General features: G+C 29.9%; 1 protein-coding gene across 1 annotated transcript; it reads left to right on the top strand.

The window, feature by feature from the left end:
- Nucleotides 1-9,133: 9,133 nt before the first annotated feature.
- LOC106313657 (basic endochitinase CHB4-like) lies at nt 9,134-10,342 on the top strand. Its single transcript, XM_013751527.1, has 2 exons — nt 9,134-9,563; nt 9,891-10,342. Exons 1-2 carry the CDS (start codon nt 9,167-9,169, stop codon nt 10,256-10,258), a joined length of 765 nt encoding a protein of 254 aa, XP_013606981.1. The 5' UTR covers nt 9,134-9,166; the 3' UTR covers nt 10,259-10,342.
- Nucleotides 10,343-12,960: the final 2,618 nt, after the last annotated feature.

Genomic DNA, 12,960 nt, shown 5'->3' on the forward strand with positions numbered 1-12,960 from the left:
AAGGTGTTTGATGAAATGCCTGAACCAACTCTCCTAAGCTTTTAACATCCTTTACCAAAGGGATTTGTTGTTAAAGGTGTTAAGATGGCTAGTAGACTTGAGATTAATGATTACTTAGATAACATTCAGCCAAAGGAATTTGATGCTTGAGTTATCTAGGTAAATGAGCATTCATCTAGGGATAGAATTTGCTTAGCATTGTGTCTAGGCCTAAGGTAGATATAGATTGGTTAGAAGTTGACACTTTTAGATTGAATCTTGATCACCCAAGATCAATTCCCATAGCCCATGAGTTCTCCCTTCTTATAAGAAAGAAAGATTTGTCCTTTATTGCATTTTAGGTAGTAATCTAGTTTCAAATCATCTCAAAAACTGGTAGCATTTAGATTAAGCATGGTCTTGCATTCCCTTTGCATCATAATCACTTAAGACTGGTTTGACATCCTATATATTACAACATTTGATTAGGGGCCTTGAAATCCTTATCATCAAATGTCACTGCCCAAGTATTTTATTTATACAACATCCAAGTCAGCGTATGACCTTATCATAAGAGTATCATTCTAAACACAATAGGAATGTAAAGCTTATCTAAAGCTAGCGTAAGAGCTATCTACAAGTCTTCGTATTTGTATTGCTTCTGGTAGTTTGCAGGAAAGTGTACGTATATTCAAGAGACGAGGAGATAGAAAAATGCCATTGGCAATTTAGCATAGGGTGATAAAGAAAAATAGAGAATAATAAATTTCCTGTAACCACAGACAAAACTGCAAGACTCATCCAAAATCTAAGTCAAGTAGGCCACTGCCTAAAAGAAAATGTAAACATTTTACTAGTCCCATTGAGTTTTATACTACGTTACATGGAAACGGAAGCGGATACGCGGAAACAAAATCGTATGAAAGCATAGAAGCGAGCTTTTAAAAAAAAAAAAGTTATTCGTGTTGGAAGCGTATATAAATATATAATATTGTAAACACACAAAATAAAATTCTGCTTCTTCCTTGGCTCTAACATAAGACTCTGCACAAGGAAAAACAAAAAATTCTCTGCACTAGCTTATTTAATATTAACATAAGACTTTTACTTAGTTTCACAATCCAAATTCAGTTTTGCTTCAGTCACTACCAACCATCGAATTATCAAACCATACATAAAAAGCTACAAAGTCTCGTGTTTCCGTAAAAGAGAAGAATAATATAACAATTAACAAATAAATAAAAATCTAAATATAATTATCTTGATTGATGTTTAGTCTTAGTACAGAGAAGAAGAAAAATAGCAGATATGAAGTATAGAAGAGATGAGAACGACGATAGTCTTTTCAGTTTCCACCTTTTTTAGTTAGAGTTTTCAGTTAAGGAAGTAAAACATTAAACATTCAATTTTTCCTTTTTATTATTATTTACGATTCCAATTAGAAGATTTAACGCTTCCAAACAGGAATCAATGGTTCCATCAGGCTTCCAAAATCTGGTTGTCTGGAACCGCGATTCCAGCGCTTCCAACCGGTTCTGCACGCTTCCGACTCCGTTTCCGCTTCAGAACCAGGAACCAGAGCCTATGACACGCTTCCATGCAACGTAGGTTTTATAGACAACATGTGATAGCTGCACTAAGGATAAAAACGTTAAAATGCCAAGTACAAAAGGTGTGACTGTAAAATATTTTTAGAGTAAAAGTAAAATAGTGAAAAGAATTTATCGCCGGTTTTCACTACTCACCAACCAATCAAGTAGAAAAAAAAAAGGTTTGGCTGGCAACACAACAGAGGAAATTAGAGTGACTGAGCGTAAAAATAAGGGTAAAAGGAAATAATATGTTACTTTTTGTATCTCTTCACTATACTCCTTGTTTTTATGAGTAAAAACAAAAGGTGGAAACAACTAATAAAAATTACTTTGTAGAATAAATGAGTGAAAAACTTTTTCCGCCATTTTCATCCTCTTTGGATGTATTTAAAAGAAACTCAGAGTAAAAAAAATTAAACTTGAGTAAAAAAATTTACTCCAAATTTTTTACTCTAGTAATGCCATCCAATCACATTCAAAAATAATATGATTTTCTCTAATTATCTTTCATGTTGCCGATAATATTTCTTTTTCCTTACTCCAAATGCAATGTTTGCAAGTGAATCTATTTTATTGTTTTATATTATGTGTATCTTATAACTACCTACATATAGTCTTGCTAAGAAAAACTACCTACATACAGTAAAAACTCTATAAATTAATAATATTGGGATTATGATAATTTATAAATTTATTAATTTAAAGAAAATTTCCATTTTTAGATTTATATTTTAAAAAATATTTATATTTAAAAAGGAAAAAAACATTTGATTTCATAATATTTTATATTAGTTAAAACTTTATATATTTTAATTTCATATATTTTATGAGTTTATTTGATCCATTTTATGTTTGGAAGTATACATATGAGTTTTTATGTGTGATTCGATAAATTAAGACCAAAATATTGAAATGAAAAATAAAAATTAGAGATACAATTCATTTTGAAGATTAATAAACAATAAAATGCCTTATTTATATATATATAAATATTTTATATATATATAGATGTTTTATATATAATAATTATTAATTTATGATTTCAATAGGACCATATATTTAGCTAGGAGTTTTCTAAATATTATTATCTTATTATTTTATCGAATTATATCAAAATAAATAATAAAATGCTTTACTTATATATATATAAAATTATATATGTCATGATTATTAATATATAATTTTGATGAGATTATATATTTAGCTAAGGTTTTTTTAATATTATTATCTTATTATTTTATGAAATAGTGTCATATTTTACATCGATCCAATTTAGGACAAAAAAAATTTATTAATTTACCGTGTTTATTAATTTATCGAGTATTAATTTATAGAGTTTATACAATTATTATTGATGTGTCACATCACTAAGTGAATATTAACATAATAACTCTTATTTTATCTCTTTTATTTTGTTGATTTCAAAATAAATTTTGTTTTCAATTTTTAATACAAAATTTATTAATTTTATGTAAAATTTATTTTTTTATTGGTTGAAATATGGTTAAGTGTATAAGTAATAGTGTTTTTTTATAAAAAATGTACAAAATTAATTGTTTTCTTAATCCGTATGTCGAAACCTGAAACGACATTTATAATAAAATAGAGGGGGTGGAGTATCAATCACACCCAAAGTAAATTAAATTAGCTGTAACTATAGACAAAACCGCAAGACTTTTCAAAATTCTGTGTCAAGGAGTCAACTGCCTGGGAAGACTAAATAATAATTCAATAGGATTCATGACTTTTTTATAAACGTCATGCGGTGGCTAGACTGTGTAGCACTTTTATTGTCGGCAACATTGATTGTTAATTGCCCAATGGGCAAAGTTACATAGATCGGATTTATCCAGAGCCGTGCTCAATGTATTAGCAAAAAGGTAATTGCCTCAGCCCCCTTGATTAACATACTCGGTTTAGGGCCTTTATTTTTGTATGCAATCAGTAAAAAACATTTATATATGTTCTATGATTTTTACCTTTTACCAATAGTTCCTACAAATTTAATTATGTTAAACGTTTACTATTTTTATTTCTATTGGATTTGAGATTTTAAATATTTATTCATTTATTAGTTTCTATATTTGTTTTAAACGTATATTTCACAAAATCTTTCACAATTTATTGGTATTATTTTGCGATGTTGAATGAATCTGTATCTTTACTCTTTATAGCTACAATTTATATATTTTAGCTAACACTGATATTAATTTTTAAAGGTTATTATGAAAATATGTAAACAATCTTAATAAAAAAAATCATGTCAAATAATTATATTTATGTTTACGTACTAAATTGTGTTTACTTCACATATAAATCATACTAGATCATGACCCGCCCGGTCGGGCGGGTTTTCATTCTTTTGCGAATGCGGGCTGTGTTTTTTTTTATTAGAACGCAAAATTTGCTATGAAACTTGTGTTTTGATTTTGTTGTGTACATTATGAAGCTAATTTTTTAAACAATTATTACATAATTTCTCAGTGAATTTATTATATTCTGACGTCTAATATATTTTGTGTGTAATGGTTCAAAACATTTTCTGATATATATTATATTATATTTCAGTTTGGTTTGTTTTCATGACAAAGTTATAAATATAACACTATACAATATTACTATACTATGTAATATATAAAACTATATATGTTTATATTTGTTTTAGAAACATAATTTGAACCAACGTAATTCATAACACCAATATTCTGTCCCAACGTATACATGTAATTTACATGCAGTCACGCAAAAAAAATTGAACGTTTTTTTCTCTTTCCCCATAACTTGAACCGTTTGAACCCCATGAAGATCCACGACTTGTCCAATAACATATGTATGAACAACAATACATAATTAATTTACGACAAAAGAATTCAAGATCTGTCCAAAACTTTAATGAGATCATAATATTCATTACAAAGTAATCAATAAACATGTGTACCTTTAAGAAAAATATTTTTCTTCTCGTCGATATTCCTTAACACATCGTAACTCGAAAGAAAAATATGATCAGATAGAAAATTACATCCAGTTACCACTATGTCACCTGAAAAAAATCAATTTGTATTGATGAATTGTTGGGCGATATTGTCCAGAAGCGGCTAGAACTTAAAAAGTATCAATAGTTTTCCACTCTCAAACCGGTAAATCACGTTGGAGACAAAAAAATTTGATTCCTTTTGCAAGATGCTGCAATCTTTACACCCTACATAACATAAAAAATCAAATTATATAATGAATACTATAAGATGGTAACTAAAATATAACAATAAACAATACTCACAGTTTCATCAGCTAAGACGCATTTAAATGTGTCGCCTCCAAAACTGGTGTTTTGTTTCCAAGCATGAAGTACTTTAACTCGAATTAGCCAATTGTTTCTTAATGGTTTGACACCATTAAGTAATCGAAAGTGCTTGGTTTCGTCATTCTTTTATTTTTGGAGGTTATTGTGGATGTGTAAAGATGATTTAGAGACCAGTATCTATAGTTTAATTTTGAGGCAAGGAAACGAATGTACCACCCAAATATTCACTAAACCAATTAAGAAATCTACAATAAATACCAAATCACAATATATGGTCACCGAGATATTAGACATAATTGAAACGACTTGGAGAAATGCTTTTTCCATAAAAGTTTTATTTCAAAGTAAAATTCGAGATATCTATATCGGTTATGTAAATAATCATATGCATCGAATATACTACACAAATATTCCCTAGGGCAATTCCCTAATCTATAATAAATACCAAGTCACGCAATATGATCACCAAGATATTATGCATATTTGATACGACTTGGAGAAAGGGTTTTTAATAAATGATGTTATTGTTAAGTAAAAATTGATGTTTCTTTTATGAAATATACCAGAAGTATAGATATAGATATCAATTATTAACAGAAATATATGAACTTCCAAATCGAAATATTGTGTTTGATCAGTTTGAAAAAAAAAAAATGAGTAACTGAGATGAACTTGTGGTATGAACCGATGTGCAGAAGTGATTTTTTTTTTTTAACAAAATATTTTTATAGCATCTGTTCTGATATCTATGTGTCCATCGCTGAAACATTAAAATTGGAGCATGTATAATGTATTATTGTTCGTTTGGCATAATCTAGTGGTTGGTTATTATTTTGTGTTTATGTTTCTAAAATTCAGTCTGATTTTAGCAAGGTTATAAGACATAGTCGACGGTTATCTTCTGAAACTGTATAGTTTGTATTAACATAGATATCAGTATAGGTTCAGTTATGGTACGTTTAATAATAATTATGAGGTTGGATATAATACGTCTAATTCGTAAGGAATTAGACGTTTAATTAAAACTATGAAGTCGGTTATGATATCTTTAATTTATAAGAGATAGGCATTTAATTAAAATATGAAGTCCACCTTAAAAATCCACCTAGAAGAAGTTGTCATGTTTCTAATTTAATAAGATAGATATTTTAGACATGAAAAATATTAAAAGATTTTTTTCCATTATGTTGAATATAATTTATATAAATTATATTTTACATGATAAATGTTATTTAAATTAAAGCTCCAATTTTTAAATTTGCCTTAAGCCCTACAAAAGCTAGGCACGGCACTGGATTTACCGCAACACCAGACCCAAATAAAGATACAACTTAATAATTAAAGAATAAGGCTCATTTGTAGGTTGGTAAGTTGATTATCATCACCACCATGTGTCCTGTTTGGCGAGTTTTGTAACACGTGTACCAAGACACGTCCCTCATGCTTGTGGGAGCCTTTCCAGTCACCATGGGAGCTTCACCGCCATGGAAAAATTTGATTGCTTCTCATAGTTTGCAGGAAAGTGTATATTCAAGAGACGAGGAGATTGCAAAATGTCATTAGCTTAGGGTGTCATTAGCTTAGGGTGGTAATGCAGAATAGAGAGTAATACATTTGCTGTAACCATAGACAAAACTGCTAGACTTTTTCAAAATCTAAGTCAAGTAGCCCACCGCTTAAAAAGAAAATATAAACATTATACTAGTTTCCGTGACTTTTTCTGTAGACAACATGTGGTAGCTGGACTAAAGACAAAAATTTTAAAATGCTACATACAAGGTAAAATACATTGGCTGTAAGCCTGTGACTATAGACAACTGCAACTTGAAGAAAATAGCGAATAAATTGGCTGCAACCAAAGACAAAGCCGCAAGACTTTTCAAAAATATATGTCAAGGAGTCAACTGCCTAGGAAGATAAAACTTGGCTGCAACCAAAGACAAAGCCACAAGACTTTTCAAAAATCTATGTTAAGGCGTCAACTGCCTAGGAAGAAAAAACAATAACATATCACTAGCCTTCATGATCTTTTTTATAAACGTGATGTGGTGACTGGACTTTGTATCCCATTCCTATATGATGGGTTTAGAACCGAAAAACATTGTAAAACACATGTTTAAGATACTCATTATTGTAAACATACGTTTAATATACATTGGTCAGGTTTCTATTATAGACAAAGGTTTGACATCGCAAGTTGGAAGAGATCCTTAATAATATATAAGATAGATGGACCAATTCACTTATCACCAATTAGTTTTAAGTTGAAAAATCTCATCTAACTTAATATGGTATCAGAACCCGATCCAAACAATCCAACCCGATCCATTATCGATCTAGCCCAAAGTCGGCCCATCGATCTTGCTCAAACATTTCGAGATTGACTCTCAAAGAGCCATCATCTCGAATGGGCGTATTAGGAACAAAAGTCCAACATCGGAAGTTGTAAGAGATCCTTAATAATATATAAGATAGATGAGCTAATCCACTAATCACCAATTGGTTTTAGGTTGGAAGCACACCTAGCTTAACAACTTCTACGATGATCTTTTCAGTGTACTGGTTAAAGAAAAAAATGTTTGTCGAAACATATGACGAGGGCACAATACGAACTGGCTTCTTCCATGGATGATATCGTGTCTTCTCATTCCTTAGCGAGGTGAGAAAACATAAGAAAATTTTGTGACGGCGAGCTCTGTATTGGAGCTTTTGATGAAATGTGGAGCTTTTGATGGAATGTGGAACTTGAGAAATGTGAATTTGTTTTCTCGCTTGTTTATGGGAGTCGCCAAGATTGAGTTTCAAAGCGAAAAGACAAACATAGAGGAGACATACTTGATGTTTAAGTTAACCATTTTTGATTCAATGTTTGGATAAATTTAACGGAAATAAAAGATTTCACATTTTTCTGCAAAACCTCAACGGAAACTTCGTTTGTGATGGAAGAAAAGAACGATCTGGACGGGACTTAAACAAGAGCATGATGGAAGAAGAAATTGGCTGACATGCTTTAAGGGAGAGAAGTTGGTGAGGTGGATCGGGCAAGGTGAGTTGAGCGAGGTGGTTATAGAGGAGAGAACAAGGTATGTGGATCGAGAGGAGATATTAGGAAATGTGGCCTAGAGAGAGAGAGAGAGAGAGAGCGGGCGATGTTGCCTAGAGAGGGAGTGGGCGATGTGGCTTAGTGAGAGAATGAGAGATGTTGCCTAAGAGCATGATTAATGAGAGAGTGGACGATGTGGTGAGAGGATGAGAGAGAACATTTTTTAATATAAACGACAAATTTTAACGAACTCCTCCGTAAGAAAAAGTGTGTTTTTGTAGTTTTATATTATATTTCTAAAATTTTTTAAAATTTTTGTGTTTGTTTTTACAATTGAGAGCATGTAGTAATCCTCATCTCGATCCACATACCTTGTTCTCTCCTCTAGTGAGAGAGAGATGTTGCCTAAGAGCATACTTAATGGGTCCGAGGGTTCTTAGAGTAAGATTCTTAGCGGAATATAAGAAATTGTCTATTAATTTTTAACTAAAAAAACTAAGAACCGGCTCTTAAATATCTTATTTAAGAGCCGGTTTTTAGTTTTTTTAGTTACAAATTAAGAGACAGTTTCTTATATTCCGCTAAGAACTTCACCCTAAGAACTTCCATTAATGATGCTCTAAAGAGAGAGAACATTTATTAATATAAACGACAAATTTCGACGAAATTCTTTGTAAGAAAAAGTGTGTTTTGTAGTTTTATACTCCCTCCGTTTCGTATTGTAAGTAGTTTTAGGGAAATGTTTTTGTTTCAAAATGTAAGTAGTTTCGTATTTCTATGTAACTTTTACATTTATTGAATACAGTGTGACCAATCAAATTAAATAGACTTATTTTTTATTGGTTAAATTATATCTAACCTATTTAATATAAAATACTTTTTAAAAACATAATAATTTTCTTAATCTTCGCGCTTTTAGCCAAACCTACTTATATTATGAAACGGATGGAGTATTATATTTCTAAATATTTCTCGAAATTTTGTGTTTGTTTTTACAATCGATTCTTTGATTATAAATATATCATGGGTTAAGCCGAAAAACTACGTTGACTTGTCAGTTACAAGACTTGGTTTCCACAATGTCTTCGTCAGGGAACCATCCTCGTTCTTCACTTCTTCTTGACAAAAAGTAAAAGCAAAAAAATTTACTTCCTCAGGTAAAAAAAGTAAAATTACCGAACTATGTAACATTATCCCTATATATACCTCGCAAATTATTCCTTATCAACCACAGATAATAACCAAAACATGGCTTTCACAAAAGTTTCCTTAGTAATTTTCCTTTCCCTCTTTGGTTTATACTCTGTAACCGCCAAGACTCAAAAATGCGGTTGCGCTCCAAACCTCTGTTGCAGTCAGTTCGGTTCTTGCGGTACCAACGATGCTTACTGCGGTGCTGGATGCCGTTCAGGTCCTTGTAGAAGCAATATTAGAACCCCAAACGGCGGTGGATCGGTCAGTAGCATTGTGACACAGCAGTTCTTTAACAACATTATACAAAAAGCCGGTAGCGGCTGCGCCGGAAAAACATTCTACACTCACGACTCTTTCATTAACGCCGCTAATACTTTTCCCAACTTTGGTAATTCCGTTACTAGACGTGAAATTGCTACCATGTTTGCTCATTACTCTCAGGGGACTGGACGTAAGACTTCTCTCTTTCTTCTCTGTTTTTGTCAAAATATTATAAATACAAAGGGAAAATAATATTTTTGCAAGTACATCTACAGTAGTCACGACCGATATTCTAGCTGTCAGTTAGCTACAAATAAATGATAGGTTATTATCGATAACTAAAGAATTGAATATTTCTAAACGTATGCATTATTCGAAATTTATAAATGGATTTTACAATTAACAGGTGAGGTATTTGAAGCAGTCTTCGTTTACGACATGCCTGTAAAATCTGAACATTTATCTCAGTTAATTAGGCTAATTATAATTCACTTTGTTTCATGTGCATGTCGTATAGACTTCTGCTACATACAAGCAATAAATGGAACGTTACGACGTGATGCATGCCAGGAACCTCAGCGACAAATATCATGCCATCCTCCTGGCATAGGCTACTTCGTTCGTGGTGAACGTCTCAATATCGACCTTCTCCGTCAGCCTGAGCTTGTTCGTAGCAACCCAACTCTAGGTTTCAAAACAAGTTTGTTGTTTTGGATGAATAGCGTAAGGCCAGTACTCAACCAAGGATTTGGAGCAACCATAAGAGCTATCAATGGAACTGAATGCAACGGTGGGAATTTGGTTGCAGTCAATGAAAGGATTAGGTACTACAGAGATTATTGTGGACAGCTTGGTGTAGACCCTGGTTCTAACCTTAGTTGCTAAAACACGCGTGTTACTTTATAATGCAAATGCCATATGGAACGATATGATATGATATGAATAAAAGTATGTACTTTATGTTGGATTGTTGGGTCTCAGTGTTCTCTGATTGAAATATGGAACAATATGATAAGAATAAAAGCGACTTTTTATTTAATAAAGTAAGAAACCTATTTCATCGCCTACCGGGCAATAATAAAATTTGATTAATTTTACACTGTTTTATTTATTTGTTACAAAAATCAATTATATTCTCCGTAACATGTTATTTTGATAGTGAAAAACGAAATTATTAAATAGAGTTTTATTAGGGACAAAAGTCTTGCATCGGAATTTGGAAGAGATCATGATCAATATATAAGATATTTGGTGTCTTGCCCGCACATGCGGATATAATCTTCTTATAAATATTTATTATTTTATATTTTGTTAATTAAAAAACAATATGTTAAATTATTATTTATATTCGTAACAAGTTTATACCAAATATAAAATAATTTATATATGACAGAAAATTTCATCAAAATATATATACTAATTATTGTGTTGAATTTTTCAAAACACTCATATATTAGAAATGTTTTAGACTATATTTTTATAAAAGTGTTTTTTCTTCATTAATATTTAATTACATATTGTTTTATATCTTAATTTTTATAATAAAAATAGTATTTAAAGATAACAACACAATATATAAGTATTATCTTATTTTTTAGAAATATAAAATATTATTTCAAGATAACAACAAAATATATGAGAATTATCTTTATAGAAATTTAATATTATTAATATAAAATTCGTTTTTAATTAAATTATTATATATAAAAATTTATTAAGGGTAACAACGACTTTAACCAGTCTAACTTTTAACGTAAGAACTCGATTCTGAAAATTTACTTCGCAAATAATAGTAATATATGGACTAATTCTCTTATCACCAATTGAATTTATGTTGGAAGTTAATCTAACTTAACAGAGTTTGCACAGTTTTATACATTTTATGTAAATCTATTAATTAAACGAGTAATCTATCTATTATTCTGTTTTATATTATATATTCTATATTTTGTACTCGTATTTTCCTCTGATTTTTTGCATTCGAAATCTTACGTTAAAAGTTAGACTGGTTAATGTCGTTATTATTCTCAATGAATTTTTATATATAATATATTATATAATTAAAACAAATTTTATACTAATAATATTATAAATTATAAAATTAGATAATTTTATGTATTATGTTGTTATCTTGAAATAATATTTTTTCTATTATAAAATTTAAAACTTAAGATATAAAACAATTTATAATTAAATATTAATCTAGCAAAAACATTTGTATAAAGATATTTTCTTAAATATTAAATAATTTGATGTTTGATTTAATTTCTTTTTAAAACATAAATAATAATTTCTCATGCTGGTTTTAAAATTTACAAAGCATAAAGTAATAAATATTCGTAAGAAGTATGCTTGCATATGCAGGCAAAACCCCTAGTCTATAATTTTGTTGGTTAAGTGATTTTTTTTTTGCATTCGAGCTCTCACATTAAAAATTAGAGTGATTAAAGTTTATTATACCCTTAATGAATTTTATATATATTTTTACTAAATAATTAAATGAATTTATATTAATAATATTAGATTTATATGTTTGATTTGATTATAATCGTAAATATTTGATTGTAATTTAATATAATAATTTTTGAAAAATAAAAAATTTCTTATATATTGTGTTGTTATCTAGAAATTTTTTTTTGCTATTATAAAAGTTAAAATTAAGATATAAAAATTTCAAATTATATATTAATCAAACAAAATCATTTGTGTAGAGATACTTTCCAAAATATTTTTAGTATGCGAGTGTTTCTTAAATTTCAACACAATAATAAACGGAGACATTTTGATGAAAAAATATATAAATAATTTGATATTTGATTTAAATTTTTTGAGAACTTAAATAATAACTTATCATATTAGTTTATGAATTAACAAGACAAACTAATAAGTATTCATAAAACAATTGTGCCCGCATTGTGCGGATAAAACACTTAGTTTTCTGTATATGCCTATTTATTTTAAAGTCAATTATATTAATGTCATATAAAAGTGTGTGAGTGATGAATTTGGGGTTAAATATATCTCATGTAAGGAATTTTAACTATATTAAATATTATTTATGCATTTTTCAAAATTTGGGGTTAAATATATCCTAAGTTGAAAGTGTGTGAAATTGTTGATTATTTATGCATTTCCATAACTTCATTGGGTCCATAAAAGGAGTACATGTTTTCCTAGCCAATCGTTCATCTGTATGTTATGATGTACCTCATTTTGTCTTCTAGGGGCATGCATAGAGGGATTCAAAACACGTGAAGAAGGAAACCCACTCAATCTCCACATCTCCTGAGCTAATAGACAAACAAAAAATAAATGATGAATTGTTTCCCCCTAGATACAGCAACTACAAGAAAACACACCGAATTCCGACGGAGGTTCCGACGGACACCAAGGTCGTCGGACATTTGTCACGGAATACTGACAAATTTCCGACCAAATCCAAAAAAATTAAGTCGTCGGAATTCCGTCGGCTATTTCCGACGGAATTCCGACGAAATATGGTTCGTCGGAATTTTCCGACGACTTTTCGACGACATTCCGATAAAAAATGTAACCGTTGTAGTCGTCGGAAGTTCGTCGGTATATTC

Source organism: Brassica oleracea, chromosome C9 (assembly GCF_000695525.1).
Source record: "Brassica oleracea var. oleracea cultivar TO1000 chromosome C9, BOL, whole genome shotgun sequence".
Lineage (NCBI taxonomy): Eukaryota > Viridiplantae > Streptophyta > Magnoliopsida > Brassicales > Brassicaceae > Brassica > Brassica oleracea.